We start from the raw sequence: 17,511 nt of genomic DNA on the forward strand, positions 1-17,511 counted from the left end.
GAACAATAGCCTTTGTGCCACAGAAAAAAAAGTAGACAACTGAAAACCTGCATATCATTAACCACAAAAGTTTTTTTTTTTTTTAAATATAAAAAGCTTGTAGTATTGTTTCACCCACAACAAAGACTTTCTTTCACAAGCATACTGTTCCAGTTGGTAGGCTTCTAGGAATCAAGCGGGACCAGATCTCAGAGTTGTTCGAATTTAATCTACTGTCTCATCAGACCTTTTTAATAATATTTACATTGAAAATCCTTGAACCGAAATGCCCATTCTCTCCAGTGAAAATAAAAGAGCACAGAGAAAAGCTTAACCTCATTATCTGATGTTTACTTTACATTTTAATAAACTGAAATATTCACATTTTGGTCTGTGGGTGTACAGGGGACTGTGTGCAAAAGCGATTAATGTGTTTTTTAATTCTTGTAATGGCTGTGGCTCATAGGGTATACAGCAGGTTGGTGGTTGAATTGCTGGCTGTTCCAGTTTGCATGCCGAAAGCATCCTTGGGCAAGATACTGAACCCTGAGTTGTTTCCAGTGTGTTCATTGGAGTGTGAGTGTTAGACAGGAAGCACTTTATGTGTGAATAAACATTTTGTATAAAGTCCTTTGAGTGCTCAGGTAGAGTAGAAAACCAGTATATAAGAACTGGTCCATTTACTTTTCAGGTTTTTAAACGTAAGGGTATTCACTTTCTTTCACTGAGGCTAACTCAAAACCTGTAAAGATGCCATGAAAATGTTTAACTTTTTTTTTATAACTGTGTCATTCTTTTTTATTTTTCCAGTTTTCTCCCAGTTTCTATACTTCAGTTTGTAAAGTTTCACAATAGGGATGTGTATGTGTGGGTGCACAAGTATAAGTATATATATCTGTAAATTTGTATATCTTTTGACGTGTTACTCAGGTAATAAAAGCAAATACATGTAACAAATTGTAAGGAAGAATTTATGATGGGTAGGGCATGAACAGGAAGAAAAAGTGTTGACTATTAGTTACTAAATAGTGGAAAGGTGGTGGGATTAAATAATTTTATGCTTCTTCCTACTCCTTTTTGAACATGTAAGTTATTTATAATTATTATTGTTTTGTTTTCCTTTAGTTTTGCTTTGCTTGTTTGTCTATTTAAACATGTTCAAAATAAAGATAAAATACAAATACAAATAAAAGTATTGCTGCTTAGACACAAAATATTTGAATGGTAAGTGGAATCCAGTAGAACCACTTCTTTTCCTGGTTCTCTCACAGAACAGTATCGAGATAAAAGAGAAACCATCGAAGTGGTGAATGATGTGTACAATTAGTAATGAAGGAGTGTATGTTTTTTTTGTGTCATTAAAATGCATGTCACAAACATAAAGGGGCCAACATTAAAAGTGTGTGTCTTTCTCAACACAACTAACTTATGTTACTAATAATAATAAGAATAGCAGTAGGAATTTTGGTGAGTGTAGCAACACTACTACAAAACTACTGAATGTACAGGGTGGGCCATTTATATGGATACACCGTAATAAAATGGGAATGGTTGGTGATATTAAAGTCCTGTTTGTGGCACATTAGTATATGTGAGGGGGCAAACTCCTCAAGATGGGTGGTGACCATGGTGACCATTTAGAAGTCGGCCATCTTGGATACAACTTTTGTTTTTTCAATAGGAAGAGGGCCATGTGACACATCAAACTTATCGGTAATGTCACAAGAAAAACAATGGTGTGCTTGGTTTCAACATAACTTTATTCTTTCATGAGTTATTTACAAGTTTCTGACCACTTATAAAATGTGTTCAATGTGCTGCCCATTGTGTTGGATTGTCAATGCAACCCTCTTCTCCCACTCTTCACACACTGATAGCAACACTGCAGGAGAAATGCCAGCACAGGCATCCGGTATCCGTAGTTTCAGGTGCTGCACATCTCATATCTTCACACCATAGACAATTGCCTTCAGATGACCCCAAAGATAAAAGTTTAAGGGGGTCAGATCAGGAGACCTTGGGGGCCATTCAACTGGCCCACGACGACCAATCCACTTTCCAGGAAACTGTTCATCTAGGAATGCTCAGACCTGGCACCCATAATGTGGTGGTGCACCATCTTTCTGGAAAAACTCAGGGAACGTGCCAGCTTCAGTGCATAAAGAGGGAAACACATCATCATGTAGCAATTTCAAATATCCAGTGGCCTTGAGGTTTCCATTGATGAAGAATGGACCCACTATCGTTGTACCCCATATACCACATCAAACCATCACTTTTGTTGGTCCAACAGTCTTGGAGGGATCCATCCAATGTGGGTTAGTGTCAGACCAATAGCGGTGGTTTGGTTTGTTAACTTCACCATTCACATAAAAGTTTGCCTCATCACTGAACAAAATCTTCTGCGTGAACTGAGGGTCCTGTTCCAATTTTTGTTTTGCCCATTCTGCAAATTCTGTGCACCGATCTGGGTCATCCTCGTTGAGATGCTGCAGTAGCTGGAGTTTGTAAGGGTGCCATTTGTGAGTAGCTAACATCCGCCAAAGGGATGTTCGACTAATGCCACTCTCCAGTGACATGCGGCGAGTGCTACGCTGTGGGCTCTTGCTGAATGAAGCTAGGACAGCCACTGATGTTTCTTCATTAGTGACAGTTTTCTTGCGTCCACAGTTTGGCAAATCCAACACTGAACCAGTTTCACAAAACTTAGCAAGCAGTTTGCTAACTGTAGCATGGGAGATGGGTGGTCTCGTAGGGTGTCTTGCATTGAAATCTGCTGCAATGACCCGGTTACTACGTTCACCAGATTTCAACACAATTTCGATCCGCTCCTCACGTGTTAACCTCTTCGACATGTCAGTGGCTGTGCACAAAGAGAAACTTGTAAATAACTCATGAAAGAATAAAGTTATGTTGAAACCAAGCACACCATTGTTTTTCTTGTGACATTACCAATAAGTTTGATGTGTCACATGGCCCTCTTCCTACTGAAAAAACAAAAGTTGTATCCAAGATGGCCGACTTCTAAATGGCCACCATGGTCACCACCCATCTTGAGGAGTTTGCCCCCTCACATATACTAATGTGCCACAAACAGGACTTTAATATCACCAACCATTCCCATTTTATTACGGTGTATCCATATAAATGGCCCACCCTGTACTGTGTTAGAGTTGTTTGTGTGACCATTACAGGGAGGTTTTGCTTTGAATGCATCTTCTACGCATCTGTTTGAGCGTTGCACTTAACAGCATCCTCACTTAACTCCTTCACTGTAACACAACGCACTACTCAGAAGACAGGTCACTCCTCCGCTGATGCCCCTGCAGTCTATTTAGTCTATCAGTCTTTCGGAAGTGGTGGTTTCCAAAATAAAATTTAGAGAGGCTGTAGCATATTTGTTAAGTTATACGCGTAGACCCTAGTGGTGTCAACGCTATGTTGAGATGTAAGAAGTTTAAAATCTCTGATTTTTCGCACGCTATTTTCTCTGAGTGTTTCTGAACGCATCTTTTTTTCCGGAAGTGACGTTGATTGTTGTATCGGTGTTCCTTTCGTCGTGTGGTAGTGGCTTTGTAAGTGTTGTTTCTTTAAACCTAATTTTTAAATACTGCTTAATGAATTTTTTAAATTTCCTTTATTTTTGGCTGCAATATCACTTCTCTGAAACATTATCCGTCTTACCGAAGGCTCGAATTAGTGTCGTTACCAACCTCATCGGCGTTGTTATAGGAAGCTAGCGTAGCAGCGTTTTAGCTTTAGCAGCTAGCAGGGTAATTTGTTCTTTTCATTTACTGCCTTTTAGCAGCTGATATTTATCTTACAAAGAAGTATTTAAAATGCCACAGTCTCAATTTAATCAGAAAATTGTTAATTATAGGTTTAATTGGTTGACCTGGAGTTTTAGCAGGTGAACAAATGATATTTATTAGGAAAATTACGTAACTTGTCATCTAAATGCCTCTCAACTGTTATTTACGTTGCTAATATGGATATACACGTGAACTATAAGCGGTTTGATCACCACTGAGGTTTAATGAGTAGGTAATTGATATTTGGGAAAGGGTATTGTTGTACCACCTTGTCTAAAAACCAAAAAGATGAGCCTTCTGACTTTCTATAACGCACATAAGTGGAGTAAAAGCGTGTTGTGTTGTAGGGCACTACAATTTGATTATGGACACCGTGTCTGCTCTGCTTTTTCTGCTTGCAGCTTTTCCACCTGTTTGATAGGTTTAATGTCTTCTTTGTCCCATTGCAGAGCCATCAAAGATGACTACAGCTGCAAGACCAACATTTGAGCCGGCAAGAGGAGGGAGGGGTAAAGGAGAAGGTGATTTGAGTGCTCTCTCCAAGCAATACTCCAGTCGAGATCTTCCAGGTCACACAAAGATCAAGTACAGGTCAGAAGATCAAATGTGAATGGAGTTTTATCATTGCCTGATCTGCTGGCTGGTTAGCTAGAAGGAAAGATGCTTTCGGATCAGTTCGTACTGCATTATCTGTCTGCTCACTGTGAGATTGGTGAAAGTGTTCCAGAAAGCGTTCTGGACGAAAATTATAATTTATTGATCTGCTAATGTTTTCCCTTCTGCAGGCAACCTACCCAGGATGCCCCTGAGGAGGTCCGTGCCCGTGACTTTCGTAGAGAGCTGGAGGAGAGGGAGCGTGTAGCAGCACGTGAAAAGACCAGAGAGAGGGGACCAAGAGGTTGGTCTTTCTGCAGAAATTAGACTTCCTGTTTATGTAAAATATATTTTAGTGTATATTTATTTTCTCACATATGGCATTATGTTGGTCTTATTTTTTCCAGAGCACACCACATCATCATCATCTTCTTCGTCATCTTCAAAGAGGCCAAGACTGGATCAGATCCCAGCTGCTAACCTTGATGCTGATGATCCTCTCACTGATGTGAGTGTCTACAATGCAAGACATTTTGGGCACTTAACTTGAGTGGTCATTAGTACTGATTAATCTCCCTTAACAATGATTTTTTATTTTATTAGGATGATGAGGACGAGGACTCTGATCAAGATAGTGATGATGATGACACTGCAGCTCTTTTGGCTGAATTGGAGAAGATTAAAAAAGAGCGTGCTGAAGAGCAAGAACGCAAAGTAACTGTGTTTTAGGCTGTTCTGTTTGCACTAACTAAAATAAGATGTTACATTTGGTCAGAAGAAATATTATTTCTTTGTATTAAGTAAAATTTTCTTTTTTCCATCTTAGGAGCGAGAGCAAAAGGCAGAGGAGGAGAGAATTCGAATGGAAAATATCTTGAGCGGCAATCCACTGATTAATTTGGCTGGACAGCAGCAACAGAACCAGACACAGAATACATTCAGAGTCAAGAGAAGGTATGTCTCACTTATACACAGTCACCCACAGTATAACCACAGGTTGAGCTTTGTATTTGAGAAAAAGACCTCTTAAATCTAATCTTGATTTCATTTCCTAATATTATTCAAGGTGGGATGATGACGTAGTGTTCAAGAATTGCGCCAAAGGAGTGGACGAGGCACGGAAGGAGAAACGCTTTGTCAATGACACACTGCGCTCTGAATTTCACAAAAAATTTATGGAGAAATATGTAAAGTAGAGAACTTCCTCTGTGTTATTTGTATTGTTTTTGTTTTTATTATCTAATGTGTTTGGTCTCCTTCCTCTACCCTCTGTTGCAGAGGGTACATGGTTTTTCAAATAAACTCTGTATACAACTTCATTAATACTTGTACAGTCATCCATCTATCCATGCTATTAACCACGTATCCATCTGTACAGTCATGCTGTATATAAATGTGTCAACGTGACATCTTTGAGTGAAATTTGTCAAAAGTTAAGTGCAGTTTTTAAATGTGACCAAGCATTTATTTTCTTTTGGGTTTTTTTCAATAAACTGGCAGAGATTATATAAACCAGCATCTCCACAAATGCACAGTTAGATTAGGATCCAGTCAGATCATCAGATGGAAATGTCTTCCTTCTGTTTAGCCGCTCCACACACACAAACATTTCATTTTAAACAGTGTAGAGATCTGCAGTCAAGCCTTTATTTCTTTATGCAGCCATCTGCCATCGACTTTTTTCTGCTTATCTTATTCAAGGGCACAGGGGCGCTGGAGCCTGATTTAGACTTCTGTGGGAAATTGTAACGTAACCGGAAAGCCTTCTTAACCCTACACTGCAACCTGATCTGCACCACTTGAGAAATATAGCTACACGTCAGGTCGAAGCAGACTGCAACAACTGAATGACATGGAAGGTTAGAGCGAAGAGTTAAGACGGGTTTCTGGTTGCAGTAGAAAGAACAACTTGGATTTCCTGCAGAAGTCTAAATCAGGCACATCCCAGCTGTCATTGGGTGAAAGGCACAATACACCCTGTCAGTCTGTCGCATTTCTTGTCAAATTAATTTTTTTTTCAATAAATTGTCTTCATATTAAACTGCTTTATGAACCCTTAAAAATAAACTGACTTGAAAAATCAACGGCACATCAATCACCAGGATGCTGTTATCATATACACACAAAACTTTCCAGTAAAATAAAGGTGCAAGTTTCATGTCTTAAATCTTATCTGAACTACATGTTCCACTTCATCAAGACTATTTTCCCAGTTTATTACTCATTTAATGAATTGTCTGTAATTGTGCAGAATGGTTGAACAATTTGAGCACATTTGGTGTATTTACATGCAGATGCAGCTTCTCCCTTCTTACTAAACCTACCTGCATACAGTAGACTAATTGTCTAAAATCCTTTTTGCATTTGTAATTATCAGCTTCATCTCATTCAATAGAAAGAAGCATTATAGTCACACGAATGTGACTATTTCTATTGTTTTTGCATTAAGTCTTTCATTAACACGAATGTAAACACGAAGATCACGTTAATTTTACTGCAGTTTAGCCATTTCATTATTCTAGCATTCATTATTATGGAGCCAAAGCAATGACGTTACCCACATGGACGCTGGGTGGATAATTAGACAATGTGTACGTTTTCATTAAAATAAGAAGCATTATCCTATCATCCACTCTGCGTAGCCAGAGGTTTGGCACGAGAGAAAAGCGTTGCACGCGATCAGTTGCAGTTCCACAGAGAGACAGCAGAGGGCGCGCCCTCCAACGATCCTGCCTGTGACGGGGATTGGGAGGCTTCTGGGAAAAGATGGCAGCTTCCTTTTGTTTGTGGGGATTTGCTTCACTCGGAGGAGGGATTTAAAACCGTTCAGTGGCTCTTTAGCGGTAAAGTCTTGACTCGCAATACCGGTTATCCAAACGCTTGAAGAAGGAGAACATGGAGAAGAGCGGGAGTGTCGACAGCTTGGGCTCGAAGCGCTCCTCTTCCCGACAGCCGAGTGTAGATTCATTGTCCAGGTAGCTAAACCCACCGTCAGACACCGCTAAGCTAGCCAAAAGTTTTGACACTATCGGCAGGGGTTAGTTATTAAGGCTTTATAGCTGAAGTTAAGCGTGTCTAACTTCAGTACACTTCTTGTAAGCTTTCAGCTGTGACTAATGTTATCCACCAGTGACGGTGTCCTCGTGAGCGCTACGAGACCAACGCAGCTTGAACTGTAAATTAGGACAACGCAATTTTATCGATCCGCTCCAGTAATCACTCAAGCTGTGATGTGATAGAAATGTCAAACGGAAGCTAACAGAGCCTCGATGTAGTAGACTGTTTGCCCAAACAGTGTCAAACTTATTTCAGTCCATGGACAACATAGAGCTCAATTTGCGCTCGTGTGGGGCAGACAAGTTAAAAACACTTTTTCAAATCATCAAATATTTTTAGAACATTTTCTGCACAGCCACGTCTGATTTGCCTCAAAATGTTGTGGTCTGGATATATCTAATAATTGCTGTGACGTTTTAGTTTCGTATATCAGATATTTTTGAAGATGGATTAAAAAAGAAGTTCCGTCGACATAAATGAAAGCCTGAAGTTTTCACTGGCTCCTCTTACCATAAAATTGAATCGGGATCTGCAATTAAAACAAAACAAAACAAAACAAAACACAAAAAAATCCCCCTCAATATGGGTTAATTAAAATACAGTAAATAAATATCTAAATAAAAATCTCATTACAAAAACAGCTAGTTTCAGTTTCTTTTGCGATATAGTTGTATTTTATAGTACTGCAAAATAGAAACATGTAGAATAGCTTTTTGACATAAAATTCTTAGTTGAAAAAAGAAAATGCAAACGTTATTCAACTTTCATGTTGGACTGAGTAAACATGACAAGCTCTATCACAGAAACACCAGTAGATAGTTTAATACAGATAGATCAAAATTCTGGAGTTTCCAGATGATATTCTAATTATAACTGAGAACATAATTTAGTTTAATCAAGTATATGCATATTGTTCATTTCTGACAATTACTTTATAGACATGCATATAAAGTAGGAGTCTGATAATTCAGGTTAAGTTTAAGATATGTTCAGAGGTACTTAAAAATGCAGCTGTTCCAAGGTAATATTTTTTGCACATACAAATGAATATAGAAAAACTATTTAGAGAAATGAGAAAGGGATTAGTAGCTCATTCCATGTGAGTAGTATTGCAAGGTCAGGTACGTGTGCACGTGGTAAAATCAGTAGTCCGACACAAGAAATTAACCCCTCGCCCTGACGTCACCAGGTGATGAGCATGCTGCCGGAATTGTAATCTGTTTTAAAATGTTACATTTTTGCATTTTTAGTGTTAGTATCTCGTATAATTTTAAACTTAACCTCAGTTATACGACTCCTTCAGGGCAATGTGCATGCCCAGATCCATCAGAGTGGATCTGGAAAATGAAAAATATACATTTAACAATTTTTTTCTCAGTCTGAAAACAAAGGGCCAATCTCAACAGATGTCTCTGTTTTTTTTAGTCATTGAGTGTTCTGTCATTACATATACGTATACGTATAAATACGTAAAAAACTCCCCCAACAAAGAAAAGACTGCACCTAATAAATGGTTCTCACTTGTGTCATGTCACTTTCCACCAGCACTTCCACCTCTCGCTCTGACCGCTCTGCCCAGGCCAAGCCACCATCTGCTATGTCCTCGGATTCTGTGTCCACCTCTGCAGAGTTTTCCCCGGAGCTCAGGGTTAGTGACCTGCATGTGTTCCACCGCTATTATTTTTCTATTAAAATATATATTTTTGTAATTTAAAAACTGAAGCGTGGCTCTACTCTTCTTTTTGCAGGTCAAGCCCAAAATATCTGCCAAGGTAGATGATTTTACACATTTAATTTTACCCATCCTATCCTGTATGTTTGAGTAACATTTCCAGTCAAGAGACCACTCAGTACTAAAGTGGATGATATGTTTCCAGCAGGCCATCAGAGATTCAGACAAAGAAGAACCGCAGTTGCTTCCGAATGAAACCGTGCAAGACATGGGTAGGTTTCCATTCAGCTGCAATTACAACCCATCAAAACAGCAAAAATGCAGCAAACTAATCACCTTATCCTCTTGTTTTTATTCATAGCCCAAGATGTCACCTACTTCTGTCCTTTTACTGGAGCTCTGAGGGGAACTGTGACTGTCACCAACTACAGGCTATTCTTTAAATCTATGGACAGGGTATGTTATTGATTATTTTTAATTTGTATTTTGAAGATTTTTTTGTTGTTGTAAATGTCTGGCTGATTTCCAGGAGTCAACATTTATGTTGGACTTGCCTCTTGGGGTGGTGAGTCGCGTGGAAAGGATTGGAAACGCTTCGAATCGTGATGTGTCCTATGGGCTGGTGTGCAAAGTGAGTAAGCTTGTGAAAGTTTTAAAGAATTTCTTCTTTTGTTTTTGATTTACAGAATCACTAAGTTGCAAAATAGCCAAGTAGTTTACAGTTATTCAACTGAGAAGCAGAGACAGAGCTGTGTAATCTCTGCCAGAGATAGCCCATTAAGAAACAGTGAAGTTTTACAAAGATCTACTTCTACGTTACCTTTCTTGGTAATAACGCTTGACTGTGATGAAATGATTCTTGTATACAGCTGCTAGCCCTTGAGTTTTTCCCTGATTTGTTGCTCTGCATTTCTACAGGATATGCGTAATCTACGATTTGCACACAAACAAATGGAGGACACGCTCAGGAAGTCCATTTTTGAAGTGCTGATGAAATTCGCTTTTCCTGTTTCCAATGGGCTGGTAAGTACTGCCCAGCAATGCTGTTGCTGACTTTTTTTAGCCCTGCACATACAGTACCGGGAAACACATATTTGTAGTCCTCTGAAAAACCAAGTTCAATTTCAGTTCAGTTAGATTTATATAGAACCAAATCACAGCAACGGTTGCCTCATGCCACTTTATATTATGAGGTAAAGACCATCCAATAATACAGAGAAAACCCCAACAATCAGACGACCCCTTATGAGCAAGCACTTTGGCAACATTTGGAAGGAAAAACTCCCATTTAACAGGAAGAAACCTCCAGCAGAAACAAGCTCAGGGAGGGGCACCCATCACCCGTGACCAGTTAGGGGTTAGGGGAGGAAGACAGGACAAAGACACGCTGTGGAGGAGAGCCAGAGAACTAAAGTATTTTAGAGTCAAATGTGAAGCCATCTGTTCAACAGTTAAAGCTTGGCCCTAATTGGGTCATGTAATAAGATAATGATCCCAAGCACAGCTGCAAATGTAAAACATAATGGCCGGTCCAGACCTCAACCCATTTGAAATGCTGTGCCTAAACAAATACCTGCAAACCTCAGTGACCTGAAGCAATGTGTTCAAGAACAGTGGGGTAAAATTCCCCAACATCATGCAAGACACTGATAATGTCATACAGAAAATGATTACTTCAAATTGTTGCTCTTAAAGATGGTTGTATAAGATACTGAATCGTGAAGTGTACTTAGTTTTTCACAGGTCTTTCACAAAGTCCACAAACCTTTTTTCGTGTACAACCACCTGAAATATGTCTCCCCCACTCTCCACAGCAAATCTTTGCCTTTGAATATGGGCAAGTGTTTCCTGAAAATGGATGGAAGGTGTATGATGCTCTCTCAGAGTATAAAAGACAGGTACTTAAGTTATGCAGAATGCTTTGTTAAATGTTAAAGTACGCTCATAAAACCGGTTGCTTATGTCCTTATTTTTTTTTTTTTTGTCAAGGGTATACCCAATGAAAGCTGGAGGATAACTAAAGTAAACGATCACTATGAGCTGTGCGACACGTACCCATCAACACTGGCAGTGCCTGTTAACATACCAGACGAGGAGCTGAAAAGAGTCGCTGCCTTCCGAGCAAAGGGAAGGATACCGGTGAGTGACCGTTTTTTTCAGCAGTACTATAATTGTCTGTGTGTGCGCCCGGCTTGCAGGACAGTCTGTGCTGATATTCTGCTACACATTATTTAAAGGTGTTGTCATGGATCCATCCAGAGAGCCAGGCAACAGTGACACGCTGCAGTCAGCCGATGGTTGGTGTGAACGGGAAGCGCAGCAAAGAGGATGAGAAATACCTGCAGGCGATCATGGATGCTAATGCTCAGTCACATAAACTCTTCATTTTTGATGCCAGACCGAGCGTCAACGCTGCTGCCAACAAGGTCCATTTTCTAAATTATATTTATTTAATGGGACCCACTTTACATTGTGTTACAGTGATTGATACATATGTTAAACATGGCCAAAGCTTCAAATAATAACAATAACAATAATAGTAATCCCTGTGAGCCAAAAGGTCAGGCTTCAGACTTTTCTCAATAGTCCATTTCAGACAGTCTTTTTCTACTTGTGGATGTTCATGATGTCAAAGAGAGTAGTTATCCTTAACAGTGATCTCATGTGCATTATTGGAAGGGGAAAGAGAGCTGAAACAAAGTTTGATTCAAGGCTTGTTTCAAAGCGTGGATGAAAGATCTCCCAGTAGATTCTAAAAATAAACAAGACAGTCCAAAATGAAGAGGCCCGTATGTAGCCGTAGCCAGATTTTGATTCTTATCTTTTATTATTCGCTGTGCATCATCAAGCACAGTTTTGAGTTTTTAACTTATAGCTGGTACAGTGTATTAACTATGTGTTGTCTTTGCAGATTAAAGTAAATAAAACATGCAATCAGTACTATATTTGAGCAGTAAAGTAAAATCTGAGCTCTTTGTCTAGAAGAAGTTAGCTATTTATCTCAGTTCACTAGTTTCTATTGTGGCTTGCCGACTGTGGTGTAGTGGTTAACGCTGGTTTGTTTCCAGCTGGAGATACAAATCCCCTTTAGGACTGCGTCAGGAAAGGCATCCGACATTAAAAACTCTACCTGCTGTGGTGACCTTGCTGCTTAATGTAGCTTCTACTCATAAGGATTCAGGACTGTCTCGTGGGCAATAATTTAAGTGGATCTGTGCCCCGTGGATCTTAGTTACCACTGCATCTTCCACTTTTCCACAGATGAAAGGGGGTGGATATGAAAGTGAGGATGCCTATCAAAACGCTGAGCTGGTTTTCTTGGAAATTCACAATATCCACGTGATGAGGGAGTCGCTCCGCAAGCTGAAGGAAGTTGTCTACCCCAATATCGAGGACTCCCACTGGCTCTCCAATCTGGAGTCCACTCATTGGCTTGAGCACATCAAGGTGAGCATAATGACCCATCGGCTGGGAAAGGAAATTTTAAAAATATTACACTGATCATGGTTTGTGTGTTTCTGGTGCTATGTTTGTAGCTGATCCTGGCTGGAGCTCTGAGGATCGCAGACAAAGTGGAGTCAGGGAAAACGTCGGTTGTGGTGCACTGCAGCGACGGCTGGGACCGCACGGCTCAGCTCACCTCCTTGTCTGTGCTCATGTTGGATGGTTACTACCGCACCATTCGCGGCTTTGAAGTGCTGCTCGAGAAAGAGTGGCTGAGCTTTGGTCATCGCTTCCAACTGGTAAACAGATTATTTTTCCCCTCTGTCCAGCTGGAAGTCTAGTTTCATCACTGATTCCTTATGCTCCTGTTTCTGGCAGCGCATTGGTCATGGCGATAAGAACCACACGGATGCAGATCGCTCACCTGTTTTCATTCAGTTTATTGATTGTGTCTGGCAGTTAACTCGTCAGGTAAGCAACATGTATTGAGTTAAGGTTCTGAAATGTTCAGGAAAAGGTTGTTTCAAGGATTGTAATCAAGCTGTTTTTTGTTTTGTTTTTTTAAATTCAAGTTTCCTGCTGCCTTTGAGTTTAATGAATACTTCCTGGTGACCATCCTGGATCACCTGTACAGCTGCCTGTTTGGGACATTCTTGTGCAACAGTGAACAGCAGAGGTTAAAAGAAGTAAGCTCATTTGGTTTCTCAGTATTTTATGATTTTTTTCCCCTCTCATTATCGTTTTATTTGGGATAATGTAGCTTAATAACTAGCATAATACGAATCAGAAATGGCACAAGAATGAATTAAAGTGTTTTTCCCTCATATGGTTTGTGTATGTAACCACATTCCTTTTTTGCTACAGGAGATTCCCAAGAGGACAGTCTCATTGTGGTCATATATTAACAGCCAGCTGGAGGACTTCACCAATCCTTTGTATGTGAACTACTCTAACCATGTACTGTTCCCAGCAGTCAGCTTACACCACCTGGAGCTTTGGGTTGGCTACTACATTCGCTGGAACCCACGCATGAGACCTCAGGTACGTCAGGAAGACTTGCTGTTGTTTGGACTTCACTTGTGTGATGATCGCTGCCCTATACTCGCAACATATTCCTCTGCTTGCCAACTGGGAACACCTGGGCGCTTTCCAGACTATGAAGGTGTGGCTGCCACTTCATTCTGCTTCTCATTCACCTACCTACCGGCCACCACGCATCAACTTAGTTTTTCTTTAGTTTCATTATGTTGTTTTTGTACTGACAACACCCAAACTTACTTTCAGACTCATCCCCACCCTACACGACTGATCTTAGTGGTTTTCACAGCTCATTAGTTTTGCATTTAAATTATGCAAGTTTGCACAAAGGCCGATGGATAACCACCATTGCGGTGGCTCACAAACACCACTGAAACTAAAGCTGACATCACATCAACTGTCGCTGGCCATTTCTGCCAGTCATGCACCTCTCAGTTTCTATAACATGGTGCGTTGTGCTGTTTTACTGAGAAATATCTACTGAAGCTCAGATTCACAGAGGGAGATGTTGCAGCAGTTCGAAAAGATAAGACTGTGAAAATATCCAAGTAAGTTTGGATTAAAAAAAACATCCAATTTCTTTGCTTCTGGTTTTGACTTCTCTAATATCCATGTGCTGATGTGGCAGTATTGTCAGAGTGGCGACACCTGCTGTTCAGGAGAATACTGCAGTGTTCAGTGTTCACACTTCGTCATCGGCTTATGAACCAGGTTGTGACAAACTGGTGACTCGTCCAGGATCTGAAGCTGGGATGTGTTGCATAACTAAAAAAATGTTGCAATCTGGGAGGAAACTAAGGTGATGTGTGGCATGGTAGCAGGTAGGTAGATGAGCAAGAAAAAGAATGAAGTGTCAACTACAGCTTCATCGTGAGGAAATTCACAGTCTAGGTATTCCCAGATGAAGAGTCCCTGCCCTGTCCACCTGGAATTGGGAACACATGCAGAAGAAAAAGTTGAGCGAATAGGGGAGAGGTCAGCACTCATCCATTTAATTTTAGTCAATGAACTTTCTTTTGTTTTTTTTTCCTCCCTCCCTTTTACCAGGAACCAATTCATCAGCGCTACAAGGAGCTATTAGCGAAGCGTGCCGAGCTGCAGAAAAGGGTAGATGAATTACAGCGGGAGGTGGCCAATCGCTCAGCTTCCTCCGCTTCTGAGCGGCCAGGCTCGCCCACACGCTCCATCACTCCGGTGCAGACCTTTGTTTGACGCTACTCAACCCTCATGACCGTCACAGAAGCCGAACCGTACCCGTGAGAAGGTGTCATACAGCAGTAATCAGCCGCTTTGATACACTACCACCAAAAGTCAGAATAAGCAGTATTTGTTACTGTATTTGCATCTCTCACAGGTCATGTAGAGCCTGCTTGCAACAGAAATGTCTGTCTCAGACCACCTGCCTACAGCCATATGTATTCCTCCTCTGAGGTTGAGAGGATACGTAACCAGAATAGCGAGGACTGTTTAGCATATCGACCTACCTACAATCAGTGTTTTGTTTTAAGTACACTAAATGTTTATGCCTTATATACTTTATAGGAACACTTGCCTCATTCCTTACTATTGATTTGAAAGCACTATAACTGAAGGAACTGTGAGGCTGTACAGTGCTGCAGAAGTGATTTTTAGCACAAGGAAACACGGACTAAAACAAATTGTTGAGTTGATAAATATTAAAATGAAATGTAGCTTAAGGGCTGTGATGTTAGCTTCTTCTAATATTTAAAGTAGTTACAGAGTGCATTAAAAAGCAGTTAGGGTTAGCTTCACAAATCTTTTTAGATTGTTGAGACCAAACGTTTTTTGTCATGCGTGACATTTCTCTCACCAAGTGGTTTATGTTTTGTAAGTTTCCTTTTTCTAACTACTTAACGTTATTTATTATCTTTCGTTCCAGATGTGTATTTATAACTCGCAGACACCTTCTGTCTTGTGTCGTGAATTGATTAGCTGCCTCTCCATGCAATATTAATAAGCTGCAAAGATTATGCAATAGCTCATTTGTCCCAGGAGTCCTATGGGAACAATTCTCGCAGATGCTTTTTAAAGCTATTATCAGCCAATCTTTTAGGCAGAAGAATGTGTAACTACACAAATAATGGGCTTTTTATGTAGTTTTGCGAATTTGAATAAGTACCCGTGCCTTGTCCTGAATGACTGGGAAAATGACAAAAGAACAATGTGCAACAGTAAAGATGGTTTCAACCTGTAGCCTTTTTGCTGCGTATTCAAATAATTGCAATAAAGCTTCAACTCAAGGATTCAGTATGGTTTGTCACATTAGCATGTTGCTAGCAACAGCAGCATCCTCCAGTCCATTTCTTGGGTTTTGCGGTTTTATGTTTCAGATATTAGCCAACTCTAATAACACTAGCCCTATTTCTGTTCATGATCTTTCCATAAAAATAGGACAAAGAGTGCCTTTTACTGTAAATTAAGAAGGATAAAAGTCTGGAATTTACAGTGTGACTGTGGGGTAACCTAATACCAAATTACAATCTGAAAACATTCATTTATTCTCTCTGTTTTATCTTTATATATTAGCTTTAAGACATCCGTCACCCAGTAACAGATTCTTCATGTGACTTTTACATTTAATTCATGAAGCTATATTTGTATGTAAATCAGTGCTGCCACTGATCTTGATCGTTGCTATCCTTTTAAAATGCACCGCTGTCTAAGTGACACCATTCCATGTGGTTGCAAAGAGGCTGCAGTCCTGTATGCACTTCATTAGATCAACACTTGAATTTGGAAGTTGATATACTGCAGGCATCAGGAACATCCAACTGTACTCTCAACTGCCAATGTGTTAAAACGTTTAATAAAAGTGCTGATGCTGTGTAGTGAACTTTTGTCCTTTTTTGTTTAAAAAAAAAAAAGCATTGTGCATATGTATGCATGTGTATACTATACAAGAAGCTTGTAGCTTGAGGCTTGTAATTAATTACAATACAAACAGCTATTTGTGAACCAGAAGTCTCCTAATTCTGTTTGCGTTGACCAATTTGACCAAGAAAGACTACAACTGAAGGTGTTTTCTCTATTATTTCTTCTATCTCTATTTATTTATTCATTTATTTATTTATTTATTGGTTAGTTGTTCCAGTACACAATATCAAGAACCTCACTTCACTCATAGAAGACCTTGCGAATGTAAGAAGATGAGAGCAATCCTGGAGCAACACTTTTTTAAAACTTTATAGGGATGGTTTCACGTGTATTACTCAATTGTTACGCAGGTGAGTCCATAGTGTGGTAGTTTAAATGTTTGTTTAACAACCGATCCCTGGTTCATATTTGGGAAGAGACGCAGGTCCCATTATGGTTGCATCAGGTGGATCAAACCAGCAAAGACCATGGTGTATAAACTCTACACTTTCCATACAAAAATAAAAAATTATGAATGTCTTTATATACAGTCTGTTGTTTTTTGTTTTTTTTAATCAACTTCTGTTGATTAAGCACTGTAACAAATTGAACATACAGAAGGTAAAAATTAGTACCCACGACACTGATTTTGCTAACTGCACAGTGGGTAATTGAATTTATGAGAGGACAAAACATGGAAGAGATCCACTCACAAAACAGTAATGAGAAATAAACACTGAAACGGGAACACAGTTCTCACATCTTTGTGTTTTTTCCGTTGTTTACTGAGGATATATAGTTTAAGATTAGTGTTTTAAAATTGATTTAGTTTTGGTTTGTGACTGAATCACATCCAGTGACTGGAAAGCATCTGTTTGGCAACAGCTTAATTTCTCAACATGACAATGATCCCAAATACACTGCCAATGCAGTAAAAGCATAGCTGAAAAGAATAATACGTAATGAAACCCTATCAGTCAAGCTAGCTACTGGATATACTGTATTTCCATTTATGTTTGCAAACAGGAATGGTTTTATAAG

The 17,511-nt window shown here is 39.7% G+C and overlaps 2 protein-coding genes across 3 annotated transcripts; both read left to right on the forward strand.

The window, feature by feature from the left end:
• The first annotated feature begins 3,401 nt into the window (after positions 1-3,401).
• On the forward strand, positions 3,402-6,423 carry cwc15 (CWC15 spliceosome associated protein homolog). Its single transcript, XM_031752573.2, has 7 exons — positions 3,402-3,554; positions 4,241-4,382; positions 4,577-4,689; positions 4,793-4,893; positions 4,989-5,099; positions 5,212-5,339; positions 5,452-6,423. Exons 2-7 carry the CDS (start codon positions 4,252-4,254, stop codon positions 5,579-5,581), a joined length of 714 nt encoding a protein of 237 aa, XP_031608433.1. The 5' UTR covers positions 3,402-3,554; positions 4,241-4,251; the 3' UTR covers positions 5,582-6,423.
• Positions 6,424-7,076: 653 nt separating this feature from the next.
• On the forward strand, positions 7,077-16,450 carry mtmr2 (myotubularin related protein 2). Of its 2 annotated transcripts, none has more exons than XM_031752501.2 (16): positions 7,077-7,360; positions 8,988-9,090; positions 9,191-9,214; positions 9,323-9,386; positions 9,476-9,570; positions 9,644-9,745; positions 10,033-10,137; positions 10,929-11,012; positions 11,104-11,253; positions 11,352-11,540; positions 12,376-12,561; positions 12,651-12,857; positions 12,937-13,029; positions 13,131-13,244; positions 13,423-13,599; positions 14,644-16,450. In XM_031752501.2, the coding sequence occupies exons 1-16, from the start codon at positions 7,281-7,283 to the stop codon at positions 14,806-14,808; spliced, it is 1,938 nt and encodes a 645-aa protein (XP_031608361.1). In that variant the 5' UTR covers positions 7,077-7,280; the 3' UTR covers positions 14,809-16,450. The 2 variants fall into 2 exon arrangements, with proteins under 2 accessions (XP_031608361.1, XP_031608360.1); XM_031752500.2 differs by having other exon boundaries at positions 7,078-7,360; positions 9,320-9,386.
• The last annotated feature ends 1,061 nt before the right edge of the window (positions 16,451-17,511 follow it).

This window comes from Oreochromis aureus, linkage group 10 (assembly GCF_013358895.1).
Source record: "Oreochromis aureus strain Israel breed Guangdong linkage group 10, ZZ_aureus, whole genome shotgun sequence".
In the NCBI taxonomy this organism is placed as follows: Eukaryota; Metazoa; Chordata; class Actinopteri; order Cichliformes; family Cichlidae; genus Oreochromis; species Oreochromis aureus.

Coding starts and splice junctions, on each gene's coding strand:
- mtmr2 (XM_031752500.2), top strand. CDS start 7,281: ATGGAGAAGAGCGGGAGTGTCGACAGCTTGGGCTCGAAGCGCTCCTCT. Junction 9,091..9,190: donor AGTTTTCCCCGGAGCTCAGG/GTTAGTGACCTG, acceptor TTCTTTTTGCAG/GTCAAGCCCAAAATATCTGC. Junction 11,541..12,375: donor TCAACGCTGCTGCCAACAAG/GTCCATTTTCTA, acceptor ACTTTTCCACAG/ATGAAAGGGGGTGGATATGA.
- cwc15 (XM_031752573.2), top strand. CDS start 4,252: ATGACTACAGCTGCAAGACCAACATTTGAGCCGGCAAGAGGAGGGAGG. Junction 4,383..4,576: donor CACACAAAGATCAAGTACAG/GTCAGAAGATCA, acceptor TCCCTTCTGCAG/GCAACCTACCCAGGATGCCC. Junction 5,340..5,451: donor ACATTCAGAGTCAAGAGAAG/GTATGTCTCACT, acceptor ATATTATTCAAG/GTGGGATGATGACGTAGTGT.